The sequence below is a fragment of the Lycium barbarum genome, chromosome 3 (assembly GCF_019175385.1).
Source record: "Lycium barbarum isolate Lr01 chromosome 3, ASM1917538v2, whole genome shotgun sequence".
Lineage (NCBI taxonomy): Eukaryota > Viridiplantae > Streptophyta > Magnoliopsida > Solanales > Solanaceae > Lycium > Lycium barbarum.
This window is the reverse complement of record NC_083339.1, coordinates 135746330-135768872: the sequence shown is the minus strand read 5'-3', so window position 1 is coordinate 135768872 and position 22543 is coordinate 135746330. Positions and strand designations below refer to the sequence as shown.

At 34.3% G+C, this 22543-nt stretch overlaps 3 protein-coding genes across 3 annotated transcripts; 1 reads left to right on the top strand and 2 right to left on the bottom strand.

Moving 5' to 3' along the window:
* Nucleotides 1-366: 366 nt before the first annotated feature.
* LOC132632774 (UDP-glycosyltransferase 90A1-like) lies at nt 367-2731 on the top strand. The gene is made up of 2 exons (XM_060348844.1): nt 367-1040; nt 1704-2731. Exons 1-2 carry the CDS (start codon nt 428-430, stop codon nt 2492-2494), a joined length of 1404 nt encoding a protein of 467 aa, XP_060204827.1. The 5' UTR covers nt 367-427; the 3' UTR covers nt 2495-2731.
* A 6913-nt stretch (nt 2732-9644) lies between these two features.
* LOC132632773 (protein DELETION OF SUV3 SUPPRESSOR 1(I)-like) lies at nt 9645-13974 on the bottom strand. Its single transcript, XM_060348843.1, has 3 exons — nt 13914-13974; nt 13674-13776; nt 9645-9991 (listed from the first exon to the last, which is right to left on the bottom strand). The coding sequence occupies exons 2-3, from the start codon at nt 13765-13767 to the stop codon at nt 9861-9863; spliced, it is 225 nt and encodes a 74-aa protein (XP_060204826.1). The 5' UTR covers nt 13768-13776; nt 13914-13974; the 3' UTR covers nt 9645-9860.
* A 1725-nt stretch (nt 13975-15699) lies between these two features.
* On the bottom strand, nt 15700-18071 carry LOC132632770 (U-box domain-containing protein 19-like). The gene has a single exon (XM_060348841.1). The coding sequence runs from the start codon at nt 17952-17954 to the stop codon at nt 15906-15908; it is 2049 nt and encodes a 682-aa protein (XP_060204824.1). The 5' UTR covers nt 17955-18071; the 3' UTR covers nt 15700-15905.
* Between the last annotated feature and the right edge of the window lie 4472 nt (nt 18072-22543).

The following is a 22543-nucleotide window of genomic DNA, read 5'->3' as shown; positions in this document are numbered from 1 at the left end:
TATCAAAATTTTAATTTTAAAATATTGTGTTGATTTAATGCAATTTAGCTTCTAAAAATTAATCAAATTGACTATCAAGAAACGAAATAAGAAACGAGTAACTAATTAGGGAGGAGTAATTTCGAGGTATGTCAATCATTTTCTTACCAAAGTTGGAGATTACTTTCGGAAAATCTATTTCCTCAATTATGGTTAGTTAAAAATTAAAATCTTATTAGATTTGATTAATCTAAATATTTAAATTTGACATGAGCCGAATCCAAGTGGATGGCTGAGCCAAACATAGCCTCCTACGTACCATCTACTGTCAATGCACCTGATTTTGCTATATATATATATATATATATATATATGTAAGACCGCCCCCTTTGCTTATAGATATCAATCAATCCATTTTACTTCGTACTGAAAAAACAAAAAACAAAAAATGGGCACAGTTGCATCACCACACTTTGTCATATTTCCTTTCATGTCTCATGGCCACACCATCCCTCTCCTCCACCTTGCCACCCTTTTGCGCCACCGTTTTGTCACCGTTACAATCTTCACCACCCCCGCTAACGCCCCCTCCATACGCGATTTTCTACAAGACTTATCCATCTCAATCATTGAACTCCCTTTTCCTAAAGACGTACATGACATCCCTCAAGGTGTTGAAAATACTGAGAAGCTTCCTTCCATGTCATCCTTCTACCAATTTGCTAGAGCTACAAAGCTGATGCAGCCGCTCTTCGAGCAGGCTCTATCAGCTTTGCAGCATCCGGCTACATGTGTTATATCTGATGCATTTCTTGGATGGACTCAAGAGTCAGCAGAAAAATTTGGTATTCCGAGGTATTTTTTCTTTGGTATGAGTGTTTTCGCCACGACTTTGTATCAACTTCTTGGCATACACCGTCCTCATGCTGAAACTGTTTCACCAGACGAGCCTTTTACGTTTCAAAGTTTTCCTTGGTTGAAGTTCACAAGAAATGATTTTGAACCTCCGTTTGGTGACCTTGAGCCTAAAGGTCTAGCTGTGGACTTTATGTTAGAGCAAGGTATTTTTGCTGAATTATACAATGTTTAAGATTATATCTATGTTTTTTTTTTTTTTTTTTTTTTTTTTGTCTCAATGTCCCCCAACCCTTCACATGTTGATTGGATTCTTTTACACAGGCAACCACGTGAAAATATACTATTTTGCATATTCCAAGATCCATACATCCTCTAATATTATGTTGAAACTAGGTGATCAAATCATTTAGAAGCCATTTAGAAGTTTAACTCCTTAGAGAGATAGTACGCTCCTAGCCTCCTAGTATCCTTTCATCCAATTTTTATGGCACTATTTGATTGGATACAAAATTTAAGAAAGACAGAAGTCTTTTTCTTTTTGAAAAAAAATTGTAATCTAAAACATGGGATGAATTGATTAAATTACCCTTTACAAAATATAACAGATCGTCTCTGTGTTATTTCAGAATCGTTCATGTATACAAAGGGTCATATAACTCTATGCATTTTGTAAAGACCCCTTTAAACTAATTTGCCTTAGACATTAATGAGACTACAAAATATCTCATTACGGATATAATAATCAGAATTTTAAAATTAAATTATTTGAAGTATAAAAAGATAACATTAGCTTTTAAACGGATTAAAAAAATATACCATATAAGTTAGACAGAAGGAGTATATTTATGTTTATTAATGTTGAACAGGTATTTCGTTTGCAAGGGGCCGTGGGTTGATCATGAACAGCTTTTACGAACTGGAACCAAGATTTGCAGACTATTTCAACCAACACCTAGGCCCAAAGACATGGTGTGTTGGGCCTCTTTGCCTAGCCAAGCAGCCCATGACAGCAGCAAGATCACAAACCAACAACAAACACAAAACCTGGATGCAATGGCTCAACAATAAATTAGACAACAAACAGCCTGTTCTGTACGTAGCATTTGGTACTCAGGCAGAAGTTTCTGCCGAACAAATTCAAGAAATTGCAAAGGGACTTGAATTATCCAACACGTGTTTTGTATGGGTGACAAGACAGAAAGTATTGGAACATTTACAAGGGTTTGAAGACAGGGTAAAAAACAGAGCATTAATAGTAAAAGAATGGGTGGATCAGAGTGAAGTGTTAAGGCATAAAAGCATTAAAGGGTTTTTGAGTCATTGTGGATGGAACTCTCTTTTGGAAAGTATATGTGCTAAAGTACCTATTTTGGCATTACCATTTATGGCTGAACAACACTTAAATGCAAGAATGGTGACAGAGGAAATTGGGGTGGGATTAAGGATTATGCCAAGAAATGGATCAGTGAGGGGTTTTGTGGAAGCTGAAGAGGTTGAAAAAATGATGAGAGAGTTAATGGAAGGTGAAAAGGGAGAAAGGGTGAGGAAGAAAGTGAAGGAAGTAGGAGAAAATGCAATGGAAGCTATGAAAGAAGGGGGCTCATCTTGGTCCACATTAGGCCTCCTTATTGATGATGCCTGCGCCGCAAAACTTTGAAATCGCATTTATTAGCGGTCAGAATTTAAAGTTTATGACCTCTGAATTTGGCATCTAACAATAACTAGTAAGGTTGTCTAAAGTCGTACCTAATAATGTGACTCCGCCCCCTTTTATTAGTGATTTATAATCTAGTATAGGTTATTTAAGAGCTTCATGTTCTTTCCCTGTTGATGTATAAAGCCTTTGTGCATATTTTTACTCAATAAAATAATGGCCGTTGGCTTTGATCATCCACGAAGGTGTTTTCTTTATGCTTAAGTCATCCACACACCCTTCAATTTGTTTCTGAATTTCATTTAGATTCCTCCATTGAGACTCATACCATATAAACTCAGGATCACTTTTAATGTGCCACGCGGACACAATTTGTTGTGCGTGCATTACACTGTTATAAAGAGCGTGAGAACCTAATTTTTTAATTTTTTTTAATTTTTTAAAAGTTAAAAAAATTAATTTTAAGAGAAACAAAACTACTTAGATATATTTAATTAATTAAATAACACATTTCAAAAAAAAAACAAAAAAAAACCACCCTCCCCCATCTGATAGCCATTAGAGCAGGGGCTATCATGGCGATTTTGTGGTGGCTCCGGTACCGGAGCTAAAAGCTCCTCTCCGGAAAAGACACTGGGGCAGCTAATTCCAACTAGTACAGCTGCTGCCTCCCTTTCACAATTTTGACGTGTGAATTACACACACCTTTATTGTTTGATAGTAAATTAACTGTGATCCTGGAGGGTTCATATGATATAAGTCTCAGTTGAAGGCTAGTTCGAAGACTGATGACTTAAGTCTTTTATTTATGTTGAATGCTATATATGGTATAGTTGATTATTTATTAATTCTACAAGATATAGGTGGGGGCTTGCAGCTAATGAGCTAATTAAGAGTCATTTGGGGCACCTCTTGTATAAATCTCTCTCCTTCAAGATATGGAAATTAAATCTCTCATAGGGGTTCCAGCCTTCTCTCCTAGGTGTGGCGTGGAAGGTCAAGATCTTATGTGGTTCATCTTTTTCTTCTATTCTTTTTTTCTTAGACTTATTTGAAAGTTTCAAGGGAGACTTGAATACTGCCACAGTACCACTTGATCAATCAGAAACACTAAAGCGACAAGAGCAAGTTGACTGTCGATAATAGCGGTTCCTAGAGAGATATTTCTGGAATCATTAAAAAATAACCTCAGGACTTACCTCGATTGTACGATATGGTAGGCAACGTTTTATCATATTGTATTATAGATCTGAAATTATTTCACTCCATTCGTACTTTCTCCTATAATGGTTTCTTTAATTTGGCCCGGGCTTGATATTAAAAATTAAATTTGCAATCCTTTTCAATCTGTTCTTTTTGGCATCAAGTTATTGAAAAATAATTCAATATTTTCTGTAAATTCTTAAAAATAAAATCATAATTTGAGAGTTAAAGGAGAACAATTTTCTTATTCTAGATTTTCTTTTCGTTTTCAAATAAATGCATGATATAAAAACACCTCTTCTTTTTATTTTAATGAAAGTTTTTTAGAGTATACACTTCAATAACTCAAATTGAGTTTGACTATATATAGGATTAACTTTGCTTAATTTTTGTGAATTAAATCAGCATAAATTGGCCAATCAACTTATCATAGAAAAATATTTTGATATTCAAGAAATGCTAACATAATTTTAAAAATCACATAAGTAAAGATACTATGATTTGTTAATAACAGAGAAGTGACAGACATATACCTGCAGAATGTGCAACAAAACGATATATCAGTTAGCAAGAGTCTACATATGAAGCTTATCATTTATTTACTAATTCTCTTCTTAAGCAAAACTTCATTTAATTCCTTTAACATTTCTACTTCAAACTCATTTTATGTCTATCTTGAATTCATTTAGAATTTTAATAATATAATTTATTTTCAATTGTATTAGAAAAGACCCATATTTTCCTCTTATAAATTCATCAAACGCAACAAAATTTTCATTGATTTCAAGTTTATACTATAATATTTATAAATAATTTTAGAGCCTTTACACAAATTAATCTAATATCATAAGGATATGTAGAAATAATAGTTCAAGTACATTAATAGAGTAAAAGAAAATTAATACTATATCTGCAAATAGTTCTAGGACAAATCAGTACAAGTGCATATGAGTTCACTAAAGAAGTAAAATTTGGATGTTTAAAACAAGTAGAGAAAACAAATACGAAGTACTAATTAGTAAGACCTAATAAACGCTCCGATAGATAACGAAATTGTAGCTCCTGAGTTGCTAATCTTTTACTAAAATATATATTGACAAATAATGTAAAAATATATTCCCTGCATTTTTTTTATTGTCTTGTGTTGACTTGACCCTTTTCTTAAAAAACTATTTATTCGGGATTCGTCTTACTAAATTACTCTTATTAATTATGCTTTGAAATCTAAGTTTTACTATTACTATTTTATGCTTTTTATTTAATGATAAGAGTAATATAGAAAAATAATAAATTTACCTTGATTTATTAAAATAAACAAGCGAAAAAAATTAATAATAAAAACAATTAAAAAGAACGAAAGAGTAATTTAGTTAGGGATAAAAAGAAATCATTTTTTTGCGCGGATTGCCCTTCTTTTGGGGTGGTCTTTAAATTTTGCCCCTCATATTTGTGGTCTTTAAATTATGCCCCTCATATTGCTGGTCTTTAATTTTTGCCCTTCGCATTGCAATTCTGAGCGTTCACACAGAAATCATGAGGTTCTGAGTTCGAACCCCCGCTCAAGCATAAACTAAAAAAAAAAATTGCAAGGCAAGATTTGGGTCGCGTGTATGCCGGACCCGGCATACTCTTGTTAAGGAATTACCAAATTTATGCCGCACCCAACATACTCATGCCTTATGGGCAGACTTGGCATAAGTATGTCGGGTTCGGCATAACTTTGGTAATTCCTTAACAAGTTTATGCGGTGGGGGCATACTTTTAATGAGCAAACTTTTATGCCGGACCCGACATAAACTTGTGAAGGAATTACCAAAGTTATACCGGACCCGACATACTTATGCCAAGTCTGCCCATAAGGCATAAGTATGTCGGGTCCGGCATAACTTTGGTAATTCCTTCACAAGTGTATGCCGATGGGGGCATAGCGAAATTTAAACTCTGTCTTGCGATTTTTTTAAAAATTTTGACTGTGTGGGGTTCGAACCTGGAACCCATGAATTTTAACCGAAGGGCAAAATTTAAAAATTTCAAATATGAGGGGCAAAATTTAAAGACCACCCCAAAAGAAGGGCAATTCGCAAATCCACAATAAAGCTACTACAGTGTCAACAATAGGGCTGTTCAAAACCGAACCGCAACCAATAACCCAACCGCAAAATAGGTTTATTGATTTATTCGTATCGGGTAATTGGATTAACGAATGGGGAATGATTTGGAATTTTATAGTTAACGGCTTAACGGTGCGGGGGGTTCCTCATTTTCCTTATCGGTTTAGCCGTTAACCCGTTAAGAATAATTAAATTATAAATAAATCCCTATGTATATAAAGTACTAAAGATTAGAAATACTAATCTTTGAGCCTAAAATTCATTTTTCTTCCCACAACATGGTAGCAGTTTCTCATTTTCCTGATTGTTTCTACCTGGTGTTTGTTTCTTATTATCTCATGCTACCAACTAGAATCATTCAAAACATTTTTACTTTCCTTGGATGTTTCTTCCCTTTTCTATAGTGAAGATGAGAACGAGATAGAATTACTAGTGGTTGTTTGAGAAAAATAAGTTTTCTTATGGACATTGACATGCTTTAGTATGAAAATATGATACTTAATCTTCACAGTTTATTTAATAACAATACTTTAGTGAAAATTTAATTCGTATTTCCAATAATTTAAAATCATGTGTCCCAAGAATATCCACCATGAGTAATACATCCATTTAAACCTTGTGATGTGAAGCAAATAGGGTCAAATGTGAGTTTGCAACCTATACACTATCAATATTGCGCCTTTTGTGTTTCGATAATTTTGTATTGATGCAATAGTCCGAGCAAAGAGAGGAAAAAAAATCTCATATACTTTATTAATTAACCGATAAACCGACCGTTAACCGCTAAATTCACTCCGAACCAACCGATATCTTATTGATTGGTTAGCGGATTGAGATATTTAAAAACCAATATCCGATAAGCCAAACCGTTAAGCAAAATTATCCAACCGAACCGCCCGATAAGCACCCCTAGTCAACAATACATTAATGACAAAAAGCCCAAAAGGACGAAGTAGAAAGGGCCTTAACAAAATAAATGATACTCTTTTCTTTAACTGAAAAAGTAAACCTATATAATGCAATTCCATAACGCTTACTATAACTTGCTCCCCCGTCTCAATTTATGTGACACCATTTGACTTGACACAAAATTTAAGAAAGAAATGAGGACTTTTAAAATGTGTGGTCTAAAACAAACTTTACATATTTGTGTGGCTAGAAATCATTTCATTAAGACTAAAAGAGGAACTTTAAAGTTAAATTCTTTCTAAATATCAAACGTGACAATCTTTTTGGGACAAACAAAAATGAAATTGTGCCACATAAATTGGAACAGAGGGAGTAATATTTACAAATAGTTATTCTCAATTATTAAAAAATATAATAGCACATTTTCATGATACCACACAAAATTATGTATCCAAGAAAAGTGAAACTTAGCTAATAACTATTAGTTTTTAATATTGATATTATTTTCTGTATAAAAAAATATTTGGCGTTTATTAGTGGGATCATCAGAAATGGAGTAAAAGTTGTGATGACACTTTTAATAATTTTTCAAAAGATATTAAGGAAGATTTTAGATTAATATACAATTTCGGTTTGATTAAATTACCCAAAAAATCTCATATATGATGCAACGTACTTCTTTTGTCCCAATTTATATGGTACTTTCCGATTTTCAAGATTTAATCTATGTGAATTTTGACCAACATTTTAAAACGTATTTATTGATCATATTGATATGATAAGAGTTGCAATTTAACTTAAAATAAAATGAAATGGACTCTCGATAAATAAAAAGTATCACATAAATTGAAGTAAAGTTATCACATGTCATTATTGAGAAAAACTTTAAAAAGAAATATGTAGCACAAGAGGAATTGTAGGTTGTAATATGAGCCTTAAAAAATGTCTCAGAAGTTATTGTTATTTACAAAATTACATAGTGGCCATTGAAACAATATGAAATTAACTCAAGAGTAAAATAAAATGGGACAATAAATCTAAAAGTTCAAGCTTTCAATGAGGATGCAAGTTTGTGAGGACGACAAAACCCCAGCATTCTCATTTCTATATAGTAGTAAAGTAAAGTAATGCTTCGATTCCTCCACTCAAACCAAATCGAAGAAAAGGACGCTAACATCAATTAGAATCGCACAATTGGCGGGAGAAGTTAGTAACATTATGACATTGTCCAAAACTAATAAGGACGGAACAGGTCGACTTTGTGTCTGCTCATGCGAGGCTGATTCAAACAAATGCAACTTCATTTGAAAAAAATGAAATCTCTTGCCCTCTACAATTTAAATAAAAGAAAATAATCTTTTCCGGATCTCTTGTGTTTTTTCCCCTGATCTCTTGTATGTAAAGGATGAAAATCTTTTATAAAAAGATCATAAAACTAAAAATATTCGTAATGAGCAAAGAAAAACATATCTTCGGCTTCTTTTAGGTACCATTTAAATTTTGTCCCTGTTTTTAAATATTGTGTAAATATAGTTTTTTAAACTGATAAAACATTTGACTATCGTCTAACATCTATAAAATTTTATACGTGATCTTACATTTTCTCATAAAATTTTCAATTCGCTCAGAATAAATTTTTAGACCGTAATCTAAAAAGTCCATAAATTGCGAGAGAAATAAAAAAAAAGACATGTACTAAATAACTATCCCTAGCGAAAATTTCCGCTCTGACAACCGTAGCTAGAGTTCTCTATCCAGTAAGTTGAATAATGCGAGGGCAGATTATCACAACAGACTAGAATCTTACACGAATGACGTAAAATTACAAATACAGATTATAGTTGACCGCTATAACGATTTTTATTACAATAAGACATATTCGGAGACATATTCGGGCGCTAAAGTACAAGGAAATGGTATTCTAGGGCTACTTACAATTTGAATGGAAGAAAATCATTTTTTTTAATCTCGTCTGATTTTTTATTTGCAACTTAGTCACTTCTTTTTCCAACTGTAAGGATTTTTATGACGTAGCCCCACACACATTATTAATGCCGTTAATGCCTCGACATGGATTTATACGGTGTACTATGTTATGTTGCTAATATGCTGATAAAATACTGAACGCCCAGTTATTCGATATGGTATCTATTATCTAATACGGCCTCCAAACATAGAACCAAGTGCTAACAAGGTACATGCTTATAATCTACCCTCGAACAACATAGTGGATACCAGAACGGCACAAACCGTTAGAAGCTGCTCCCAAGCAGCCAAGTGACAATTCAGCCCCACAACATAGGACCAAACGACACGGGTGGAGCTAGAACCTATTGCATTGCCAACAAGGTAAATGCTTTCAGTCTGTCATTCACCAACATAGAGGAATCTCCAGGACACCATCAAATTACCTAAGCTGCAAGCAGCCAAGCAATTTTTTTACCAGCCGTACCATGTTCCAGCCTCTTCCCCTCAAATTAACCTCCCTTCATTTTCCCTCCTAACAGGAAGGAAAGGAACGTAGGGGTGAAAAAGGTATGAATATCTATACATCCTATAATTGGGTTCCCACAAGAAAAAATGTAAGATAAAACAGGGGAAATATTCACACTTTCCTTGGAGTTCCTTCTTACAACGCCCTAACCTCACTCCTTTTTCAAGAACCCCGTCATTCCCAATCAAAGATCAGTATAAGCAATGAATTCCAGCAAATGGACTTACATCACAAACCACCTGAATGGAAGTCATTCAGGGAACTCCTTCAACTATGGGCATATGTGTTAACCTACTTACGATAGGTGGAAGCTGTTGGCTCAACCACTGTCTAGTGTACAATTTTGGCATTCTAGTTCTCTCCAAACCTAATCCTCCGACGGGTATATACAATAAATACATTCTCCGGTATTGGAAAACCAATCAGACTTGAGAGGTAGACAAAATACCACTAACTTTTTTCTGCTCAAACTAAGATCACAAGGAACTGAAATTATGTTTGTGTGCTGTAAGTCTCCTACTGTCAACAAAAAGGTGAAAGCTAAGTTTCATCAGTAAAATAAAGAGTACAAGCATATGGAAACATCTGAACCCAGAATAGAAATAACATGGTTCAATGTTGCGAAGAAAAAGAGTTCATATGCAAATGCAGCTCATTTCTTCTCAGTGTTGCTTTCCAATTCCTTTCTGAGCTGCAGAGAGAAGTCATCGTTGACATCATCATCATCCCAATCATCTTCCCATTGTTGGGTTACTTCTTTTCCTTCCTCTTTGTCCTCCCACTCTGATGATTTTATATTTATATATGAAAGTCATGAGAGATGTTACTACGAAATCTCAGCAGAAAAATAACAGCAAAGTAGTCCTAGAGTCCACCCAGAATAGTTAATTTTCCAACAAATACATCAACGGGAAAAAGAGAACATAGGACCCGTTGTTTTTCAAGGGCATGCAAAAAGGATAAAAATGGGTAAAACTCTATTCCTGAATTGAGAAGCCGATAGAAAAGTTTAAACACCTAGGTTGGTTATCACTTATCAAGACTCAAATGTGACCACAAAATACTAGTAATATCTAAGACGTGCAACAATCAATCTTAGAAGGCATCTATTTATTCAACATGGAAGGATATGGGAAACACAGTTAAAGACTCTTTAACTTAATAAGCTACTTGACTCTCAAATAAAACCATGGAAAATGACATAGCATGCTAAAATTGGTGAGAAACAATTAAGACAGAAAGGAAAAAGAAAAAGAACCATATCAGATTGTATTCTGGTTCAATTGTTAGCAGATGTTGCTCCATGCAGTGGTTCAGAAAAAGTTCCGTCGGGGCCACTTTTGAATTTGTTAATTGAAATAAAAAATTGTCAAGCATCCTCAAAGATAGGTCACGTTAAGGAGAATGTTGCCAAAGTTCTAGTGCAACCTTTGAGGAAAGCAGAGAAAAATAACTTGATTTATAATGACAAAGCAATTTTCCCTTCCAGATTCATTACCTCACTAATTTTACATGAGCATTTTTTTCTTATAGAAAACACAAGCATTTGTCAATATTAGTGTTATCAAAAGCGAAAAGCGCAAAAAAGCTCTAAGGTTAGCTGGGGCTTTAAGCGCAAAGCGCAAATAAAGCGTGGGCTTTAATGAAAAAAGGCGCAATGGTGCAAAATACAAATCTATATATGTTTAGTCCAAGACTAATAATAATAAGCATGAATAACAAATATATGGACAAAAGAATTGTAAAAATATTACGATAAAGTGAAATATGAATTATCTAGTGTCACCCCTTCAAGGGAGGCTCATTGGCAAGGAAAAGTATGTCTTAGAGCCTTGATGATGACACTGAAGCGCACATAAAGCGAGGCAAAGCGCTCAACATGGTTTGAGCCTCGCTTCAGGGCTTAAGCACGCTTTAAGCGCGCCTTTGACAACACTGGTCAATATATTGTTCAACCAAAGAAGTCTTACAAACACTCGCAAGCAACTGTATATCACAGCATATCCTTAGTGTTTTTCTCTTTATAATAAAAAGTTGCTTACTTCATCAAGAGAATAACACTTGCAAGCAATAACTTCAGACATCTAAAAGAAGAGACACCTTCTTAATTGGACAAAATAAAAATGAGCATATAAGGTGAGATCAAACTCATTAATCATCAAGATAGGCCCCAACCAAATCCATCTCTCTCTAGGACCCCCTTCCACATTAAACCTTAAAAATTAGCTCCTCCAAACACTACTTAGGTTCCTATCCAAGAGATATAATTACATGCAAAATACTCTCTTCATCCACAGATCTTTCTATTATTTCCTCTCAGTATCCTGCTAGTTACCTGACTCCATAGATTGAGGTAAAATAAAATCCATATATGGATTTAATAGAAAGATCAATATATGGATCCCTTTTTTTTAATTGTTATATGTATCCCATTTATCAGCCCAAATTCCTTTTGAAACAAGCTTTCCCCTGAGCAGATCATTCCAATTCCTGTGGTGGCGTAATACTTCTGACCCTTTCCTTTCTGCGTCTCGTCCCCCATTAATAATAAATGTCTAGGAAAGAGCTCCACGTGATAGAGCTCCAAAAGAAAATGCACAAGTTGCTCAAACTTACTTAAAAAATATTATATTCCTTCTATTCGGTTTTCTTTTAGCAACTTTGGCTGATAGGAATCTTTCAGCAACCTTCAATTTGAAGAATCAATAACGTTCTTGTTTGACCATCAAATACTATTCAAGCTAAAATATACATTTGATGGTATCTTACCAAAAGTCTCCTTAACATATCACACATGGTTCATATTTTTCAGAATAAGTTGATCAGTAGAGATTAGAGACGGCGAATTAGTCAACCTGACCCTCATAAAGAAAATCGTGAAATAATTTATTGGAAAAGAGGGTTTGCTCCATTTTACTCTGATATCGGCAAAGATCTTGAACAGAGGTAATATAAACAAGCAACTACGTTATAAACTAGTGTCACTTATTATTGTGCAACAGTTATCAATAATAATGTCACACTAATTCTTAAAAGCGTCCCGCAACACCCGTGTCAATCCAACAAGATTTGAGCGTCGGTGTGGGATATGCACCGTATCTGGTCAACTACCTAGGATGTGTCGACTACAGCTACGGTCGAGACTTACTGGTGGCTGGATTTTTGGTTTCTTCAATTTACACATCTTTATATGTTTTTACTTGCTGTATTTAAACACACTCATATGTACATCTGAAAAAGTTTACTATTGTATGATATACATATGAAATAAAAATTTAGTACTTAAAAAGAGCTGAATTATATTTGTTACAGTTCAAATTCATTTCAATTTAATTATTGAAATATATATGCATACTATACCATACATTTATTAGTCATAAATTAGCAGCAGCACTACTAAATCAATCCATATCTCCCAATCCTAAGATTAGGTAAAACGAATCCGACCTTTAGATGCACGGCCATAACATATACATAAACCAATGTCCATGACTCCATGCAAGATAGGCTGGTAAAGGAATGGTGACAGTTTTCTTCTTGAGGAATAACTACAGTTTTTATATAATATGGCTGGGCAATAAAAGTATGTTATTTGGTAAGTCTAAATGAATGCCAACTGTGTGCTTTCTCACTTGCTAGTTGGGTCAATAAACAAGTAGTGGAGGCTTGTACATGCCTACATGGATAGGATAAACCATAATTGAGCAAAGTGTAACTGTTCGAGAGAGTTTGGTCTTTTCTACTGCTTTATATGAACCACAAGCAATTTTGATAGTATATCAAAGTCTATATGACATCTAATCTAAAAACAGACCGCCTTAATCAATGTGCTCTATTCACCAACTCAGTAAAATCAAATCGACCAGCATAGAAAAATACTCACACTTCTCCTCACTCCTTTCAGTTCAAAAGTTAAAATGTAAGTATTCAATTCCCAATAAACATGACCTAATTCACTAGGGCTGGAGACATTTTGATTTCATTTGACTTGCATATCTTATCCATATAAATATATCTAGAAGGAGAAACAACCACTAAATAACAAAGTTCGAATAAATTTGGCTTGACTGGAGATGGTATTCGATGGTTTAAGCCAAAAAAAAAAAAAAAAAAAAAGACTCAACTTATATCAACAAAAGTTACACTAGACATTTAGAGGTATCGAAATCGAAAATAAACCACATGGAACTCAAAAGCAACAATACAGCCTTAGAAGAAGTAGATATCAAGGGAATTCTACCTTATTTAAATTTAAACTCCGCGTAGCATCATACATTACCAACTCATATTTTGCAGAAATCACCACTAACGTAATACAATTAACACCTCTCTAGAATTTAAACAGGAGAACAGTTACTTCTTTAGTTTAATTTTATTCTATATTTCTCTCTTAAAATCATGATAGCATTCGGAAAATATAAGGATTAAATAAAAAAGCAGAATTAACGATTTGATGCTTATTCACCTTGATCAATTGCAAACTCCTCAAATTCGTCGTCATCTTCGAATAGATCCATCTTCACGTCTTCAGCCGTTGGCTTTGGTTGTTCAGTCGCCATTGCCAATTCCTACAATACGAAAACAAAACAATTAACTATAAATAAGCATATAAGGATGGTAAAACCCTAGCTTCGTTCAACGAAGAACATCAGTGCATACACAAATTCTAACTGGAAATTGAAAGGACTTCGTAAATTAAACTTACTGAGATTTTAAGAACAATGATTTTGCTTATTGTCAGGGTTTGATTGGAATCTAGAATTTTCAAAACTTTATAAAGGCAACTGTGAGGCAACGCTTAGACGGCGTCGTTTGTATGTGTGTTGAGAAAAAGTTCCTACTTCTTTTCACTTTGTTCCTCCTATTCTTTTTTATATGCATTTTGACCCCTCCGTGAACCAAACTTTTGTTTTTTTGCAATTCGTTTCAATTTGGTAAATAATATTATTTGGCTGGATTAAGGTTGATCTGATCATCTAACCAAACATGGAAGTACTTGAAAATTGTATATAATTTTTATGAGCATCAATTTTGATCAAAGACAAGTTTTAAGATTTTTTTTGTGTTTTTTTTTTAATTATAATTTCCAATTTTCTTTGCATTAGATTTCCAATATGTCCGATAAGATGGATCAAATCAAACAAAATAAAAAATGTTCATATCAAACAAATGATGTGAGTAGCATATATAAATAATGAAATGAAAAAGTATCGTCTCAAATGACTCGGCCCACGTCACACATGTTACGAATTGAAGGTGTTCAAAGTAAAAAATAATTGAATAAAAACGTACTAACATTCATATAGAGGAAAACCGTCTCTCATTATGAATGCAAATTTAGCCAAAAGACAAACAGTAAAAAGATTTATATGGAAGTACACTAGATTGGTCAAGGCTTATAATTGCCATTAGTTATTGCACTCACGTTAATAGTTTTCTTTAGTCTGTCTACATGTTTGAACATCAATCTAAAGATAAATGTGATATTCATAAAACTTATTAGCTTCTAATGGCTCTTAATTTTATTATGGGACACAAAAGTTCAATACTAAGATTAATTGGTTTGAATATAGCGAAATGGTTGCAAAGACCTTATAAAACCAATTTCAGATTGCAGGAACTAAAGCAGAACTTAAGTAAGAGGGTGTTTGGATTGGCCTTTTAAAATAGTTTACAAGCAAAAGCCATATGTTGACAATACCTAACTTTTGACTTTAGACTTACTTTTATATTATTTTTTTACCCAAAAATAAATGCTTAAAGCATTTTTTATCTTTTTCAAACACTACAAAAAAATAGAAAAAGAACTTAAAAACCAAAAAACATTTAAACTAAGCCAATCCAAACACCCTCTAGTATTAGTCACTATTGGGCACATCATAGATGGATTCAAGATTAGGAACCTTGAGCTTCTCTAGATTTAATATTCTCCTTCCTGCACTAGGTAGTTCAGAGAACTAGTTGTAGCTGCAAAATCAAAAGCAAGGTTAGTCAAAAATCAGCCAGTGTTGATGTATTATCACATTAAAGTTCTCCATCAAAAACCAAAATGTAGGCCTATAGTTTCCAACAAGCTTAGACGCGTAAATACTAGTCTCACTTGTGGATATTTTGTTTTTGTGGTCATATATCAACCCTCATTTCTGTCTCAACTAACCATCGACGGGCGATAAGTACCTTTATATGTCAAATAAACCGTGTCTACACAAGAAATATCTATCTCCTGTATATGGAAGAAAAACATAAACTACCATTGTACAGACATTACTCTCCTATACTAGCAAGTATTTTAGAAGCAGATTGTTGTCTTGCTGGCAAAACCGAATGTCACACTTAAAAATTTGAACCTAGCCTCAAGAAATTTTTGAACCTCTTTTCCCATTAAATTATAATCTTCCCTTATGTCAAGGGGAATCAACGTCTATATATTACCAAAAAAATTATGTTCACCCTATTTACAATTTTCCCACTAGTCATGATTCATGCCCCAGTTATCATACAAGATCAAATTCATTATCATCACACCAAAGAATTGTATACAAATTTATTCAAGTCTAAGTTCCTAAATCAACTGCATTTAGCTCCTGAAAAAAGGAAGGAGCTAAACATGACACAAGTAACTACCACTATCAGGACTGAGGGATCAAGATATTTACATGGAGAATCGGAAGATTAAAAAATTAAATCCTTCGACCTTTCACCTTACATCAATAAATTGTTCTTGTGGAACTTCACTCACAAACCTAGAAGTGCTTGTTTCACAAAATCTCTGCAGAATTCTGATAAGTGATCGTGTCCTCTTCTTTGCTTGGCTGGTTCCTTCTGTCAAAAGTGAATAAAGAAGCGGCATAACCTGTCTCTCTCTTACCAGAGCGGCTATTACCTCGGCACCACTATTGATGCATAAAAAAAACAAAATAGAAACACAATACTCTTTTCCAGCTCGAGATGTTATATTCTGTAATTGACTCAAGATTACTGGTAACGCTGAGGCTTCTAAAATCGCAAAAGACCCTTCCGTTCTTTCGGCTAATGTAGCTAAAACCGCGAGTGCATCTGTGTTTAGTTCAACTTTATCTGAAGAAGCTAAAAGATTGACTAGTGCTGGAATTGTTCCAGCACCAAGTGCTCTCTCGTGGTTACTGTGACTCAAAAGTAGCCCGAATATTGCAACAATCGCATTCTTTTTCCCACAACTTGTACCGTATTCGATTAGTCCCACCAAAGCTGGAAATACTTCAGGATTTTCGCCTATTAGCTTGCGGTATTCGCGAGGTGAAGAGATGTAGAAAATTATCGCAGCTGCAGTTTGCTTAGCTTCCATAGTTAGGCCATTTTTAAGAACATCTAGAATCGAATTCAGGCCCCGATTCTCCACTATCACTTTCTTTCCTTGGGAATGTTTCGATAGCTTGAGCAAGGCGGAAATTGAGATCTCTTGCATAGATGGATCATTTGTGCTAAGCATTTGTAAGAGTCCGGGGATGCTTGCAGCTTCAATTAACACGGACCGGTTAAAAATATTTGATTTTGCCAGTAAACGAATTTCATAAGCAGCCTTGGATTTCTGCTGATCTGATCCAAAATACAGCCTGCCAGCAAGAAATTCGGAGAGGAATTTGATTGCTTCAGCAGCTGCTGGACTTCCTGGCAAAATAGTCCGCGATATATCACGATTTGTCTTCCTTGATTTAGTTATGGATATTCCATTATCAAAGCAGAATTGTTGAATAAGCTTCCGGAGAGTTGAATTAGGAACTAACTCTGTGCTTTGTAGAATTCCCCCTGTTTTGGGACAGAGGAGATTTCCTGATTTGAGCCATTTTTGAATGGAAGCGCGATCATATGTCTGCCCCGTGGACACTGTTACTGGATCCGTCATCAGCTCGAGAGAAATGGGGCACCTAAAATCCTCAGGATTCAAGCAAGTTAAAGTTTCAAGATTGGATGTTCCATCTGATTGATCACTGTTCCCATAAACAGAGTCTTCAAAGAGAATTCCTCTGCAGTAGCTCAATAATCCTACTAAACCGCTTAACATAGGCACTTCCCTTTCGTGATTCTCAGAAGATTCAAAATTAATCTCTTCCTCCAAGAATTTAATCTCCTTGTGACATTGTGACCAAGTTGTGATATCAAGATAATCCAGAAATTTCTTGATTACACAGGGGTCTGGCTGGAATTTATTCTCGAATTGGTTCACAATCACAATTACTCTTTTCGTGGCATCTTCGTCTTCGGGGTCGAGCTCCATTTTTGCTTTCTGTGCTTGGTTAGCCACCATTAGAACCAACTCCTTGATTTCTCCGGAAACATTAAGAGAATTCAAAGGAAGAACATCAAGTGCTGTAGCCACTATTCTAACCAAAGCTCGAAATTGACTGGCTACAGAGTGGGCTTTCATAAGCATCCAAGTTTTCGCCCCCTCACGCGTGCAATCATCTAATAAAAACTTTAGCTTTTGGAATGTTGTGTGGAGTTCTGCGAAACAAAGAACAGTGGAATCTCTATTTCTAGGAAGATGATCCTTGATTTCCTCGAAGAAAATCAAGAGGATTCCCACTTGCCTAATGGTTTCGCGAACATTTCTTCGTTGAGTTGCAAAGAATTTCGATTTGTAATTGCATATGTTTCGAGACAAAGTAATCAAAGAATCCAAAAGGGTAGCTGGAGATATCCCCTCACATGGATGGACTGCCGGAAATGTCAAAATCCGGCGATCATTCCGTTCAAATCTTTGAATCATCGAACAAATTGATAGTTTAAGGTTTAAATTTGAAGATTTTCTCTCTGTTTTTTTTTTTCCCCCTTATGATCTTCAGATGTGCTGTGTTTTCATTTAGGAAAGTTGACAATTTGGTATTTGGACATAGAGTCGGTTAAGGATACCGTTAGCTTATATATAGGAAAATAATCTTGAACAACACGTGGCACCAATCCCTACGCGTGAACTAATTCGTTATGTTTGACTGGAGTGATTCAGTACAGTGAAAATGTACTTAGGATGTGAGAATTAAGGGACACGTGTACTGGACACTTGTGGTAAAGCCATTGGGTTATGAAGTTTCTTGGACCTTGGGTTTGGGCCGCAAAGGGGTCTGCTGGGCTGAGATATTTTTGGACTTGTTGTTATCTTAGGTGGGGTACTAATACTATTTGCTAAGGTGATATGGTAGGGCCCACCCTGCCGACTCTTTGTCTGCGTGGATACGAAGAGAAGGTGACGTGTTGCCAGGGTTATAGGGAAAGTGTGAAACAAGATCGAAGCAATTGGATGCTGATAAGGACATGGGATTTTAGCTTTTTAGAGTTTTTTTTTTTTTTAATAATTTTTCGGTCATGTTCGGTATCCACGTTAGAGTCCGACTATATCTGAATTCGCGCCAATTAGGACTTATTTCTGGAAGATTCACTTGCTATTAAGAATTTTTTCATACTCAGAACTCGAATTCGAGACCTCTGATTAAAGAAGAAGCGGATTGCATCCTTTGATGGTAACTTTTTAGAGTTAGAAGATACTAAAAGCTGCGATTTTAGTCATTATACCTCTTACCGCGTATTAGTGGATTTTATTAAGCCTTAAGCAACGAAATGCACTTTAATTATTTGTTTTGATATGCAGTAGTTAACTTGGAAGCAGAAGATAGAGAACCAACAATTTGGATTTAAAAAGCATACTTAAGCAAACATGAACACACAAATCGAGACTAGTGTTTTCACATGGATTAAAATTAGAAAAAAAATTGTTTTTCTTCCTTGTCTCCAATCATTTTATTGTTTTTAAAAATAAAGCAAAACTCTGAAAACACAAATTCACTTGTAAATCAAAGATAATTCCCTTCCAAACAAATAAAAGAATTTATTGACCTTTACTGATTTCTGCTTATCTGTTCCGTAAATATTGATACAATTTATATACAGGAAATATTTAATGATACGTTCTCATTACCTTTACTCACATGCATGTACTTATAATTGAGAACCCTCATGATAATTGAAGTAGTTCAATACATACCAAGGATACTTCTACAATATATTGTAATTGTGCATATTTATTTAGTTTATGTCAAAAGTTCTTTTGATTTGTTAATGTACATTGTGTGGTCAATTTCCCCGAACAAGTTAGAATAGAGAGATAATAAGTATTTTCTTTCTTTAGTTTTCAATGACCAATATAAATCAAATGATCATTTTAAGGAAGGACTTGGGGATATGGTTTATAGAGCAAAGGGTCTTATCAAAAGACTAAAATCACGAAAGAAATGAAGCATCTTCTTGTGAATGTCAGTATCCTACAGCCCACATTGAAGCACCATGTATAAATTTCCAAGCAGGAATATAGTTATGAATTAATCATGTCGATTTGGACTTAGTTTAGGTAAAGATCACTAACACTTAAAGGTTCCAAATTGCAGGCCATGCAATTTATAGCCGTGAAATAATGGCATCCCAAACCTATGTTTTGTTTGAATTTGCAAATTTTGCTAGCAACAAAATTGAGATGCCAAAACTCTTGGGCAATAAATTTGGCATACATATGCAAATGTCAGCTGTTTGCGGTGTATTTCTTTCTTTAGTATTATGTATATTTTTAGCACGTACCATATAACATATTAACACTAACTTCCTACTAAATAAAAAAAATGCTGAATGAGTAGCAGTGCTAGAGCTATTCTCGTTCAAGGGAATTCAATTTTCGCCCATTCCGCCAGAAAAATTGCATTTGTGTATAAAAAGGTGGATATACCTTGTGTTAAGTGGCGTCATGGAGACCGCTTCGTAAAATGTTTTCTCAGATATAATTATATATAAATAATTAGAAAAATGAAAATATTAGATATTAATATAATGAATGACACCGCTTGTTATTATAGTGATTTATTAATTTGTTCACTTCTTTAAATATTGACACCGGTTATGAAAATTTTAGCGAACACCACTGTGACTAAATAGGTTAAAACTTTTTTTTTTTTAATGTAATATGTTGATACAGATTGATTTTTATATGTCTACCTCTTTATATATTAATTTTTCTTAGTGAACATCTTGACACCGATAGATGAGAGAGCTGTACCTCTTAGGTGAATCAACCAATTACAATTTATTGACTTAATAATATTATTTGCTTCTTGGAAAAGAAAAAAAAAGAAAAAAAAACACTCTTGAGCGTAATTGTATCTACCTCGGTTATGGATGTGTAAACGTATCCATCTCTCTACTTGAATAAAAAGTTTTTGTTCTGACTTATCTGCGTTAAGAGTTGAAGAGTATTTTTTATTTGGTCGTAAAACTTTATGGGATTTGTCAAAGCAGCTTCTTTCCTTGTCCATCCATTGATTAGTTGCATCACCAGTATAAATGTGACAGATCAGAGAACGCATTAGCAATATTGTTATCCATCTCAAGAATAGCTTATATAAAACAAATCAAAGAGGGGACAGGTAAGTTCCTTAGGAATGAACGAAGAAAGAATTAACAAGTATTATTATTCATGAATGTGATGCCGCTGAAATGGACGTAGTTTAGGGTTTTAAACTCAAAGCAATCCTTTTGTTAATAGTAATAAGTAATAACGTATGAAATTAAGGTTGGCGGCAGCTATAAGGGATCAACGTGGACCAATCACGAAATGACTAATCTAACGCGCTTAATCTCTCTTCATAAAATTTGGTGATGACACGTTTTAAACTAGTTCACGAATCTATTAGAGCGATATATTAATCGTTGTATAAGCATGAAAAATACAGATATCAAGCTGTATTCTCATCACTGGAGGAGGGTCAAATTACGTACTAATAAAGACTGATTTTTTTTTTAATAAGAAATTCGGTCAGCTTGGATGACTCATTTGGACTATTCTATTGTGTACCAATTAATTGTTATTAGCAGTGGATTTAGTATTTTTACTAAACAAAATTAAAATATAAAAAAGTAAATGTATAGAAAAAGCTAAAGGGATTCAACATAAACTATATATACATAAGAACTTATTTCAATATTGTATATACCGTCAGCGAAAGGGGTTTGGGCTACATATCTCACTAGTATAAGTATCTGGTAATCGTGCTTTAATCACCAAGGGTATTTAGATAGAGATGAAGAAAGAACCCAACATATGTTATTTTCATTGAGTTTTAATTTGAACTTTTTTTTTTTGGTTTTCCATCCGATGTCTGGTGTTCGCATTGGGGCCCGACTAATCCGGTTTCGGGCCGGGTAGTCCCACATTGGGGCGCAAAGCACTCCCTAACAAGAGTGATTCCGTACCCAAGGAAGCTTAAACTCTAGACCTCTTGGTTAAGGATGAAGTGTTACCAGCCACTACATCACACCCCCCTTGATCTCTGGAATTTGCACCGATTTAATTCATAGACTTTTAAATCACACTATTAAATAACTAAACGTCGCCGTTGGTAGGAGATTTGAATTAGGTTTATGTGGAATGCCGATTTGTATATATTGATTTTTAATGGAGTAGTCAGACAATGAAGATTGGACGTGAATACAAATGAAAATGAATATTAAAATAAAATGAGTGATGTATATGAGATTGAGTGTTCAATTGTGCCATTAGCGTGCTTGGTTTTGATTTACTTTGAAACAACCATCTCTTTAATAACCATATACAACCATATACAGTATGTCTTTATTCAAGGACAAATATCTTTTTAATTATATTCTGGTCATCTCTCTAATCACCGACTGTCTCGGTTATACTATCTCTTATAATCATATAATGGTACGGTACCCAAGGAAGTTTAAACTCTAGACCTATTGGTTAAGGATGGAGTGGTACCAGTCACTACACCACACCCCCCTTGATCTCTGTAATTTGCACTGATTTAATTCATCGACGTTTAAATCACACTATTAAATAACTAAACGTGGCCGTTGGTAGGAGATTTGAATTAGGTTTATGTGGAATGCCGATTTGTATATATTGATTTTTAATGGAGTAGTTAGACAATGAAGATTGGACGTGAATACAAATGAAAATGAATATTAAAATAAAATGAGTGATGTATATGAGATTGAGTGTTCAATTGTGCCATTAGCGTGCTTGGTTTTGATTTACTTTGAAGCAACCATCTCTTTAATAACCATGTACAGTATGTCTTTGTTCAAGGACATATATCTTTTTAATTATATTCTGGTCATCTCTCTGATCACCGACTGCCCCGGTTATACTATCTCCTATAATCATATAATGGTACGGTATACTTGACTAATAAAATAATACAGTAATAGTACGGTATAATTCATGATTTGACATCAAGCGTTACATGAAATAGGAATGACACACTACAAAATAACATGTCCTACCTAACTAGCAAA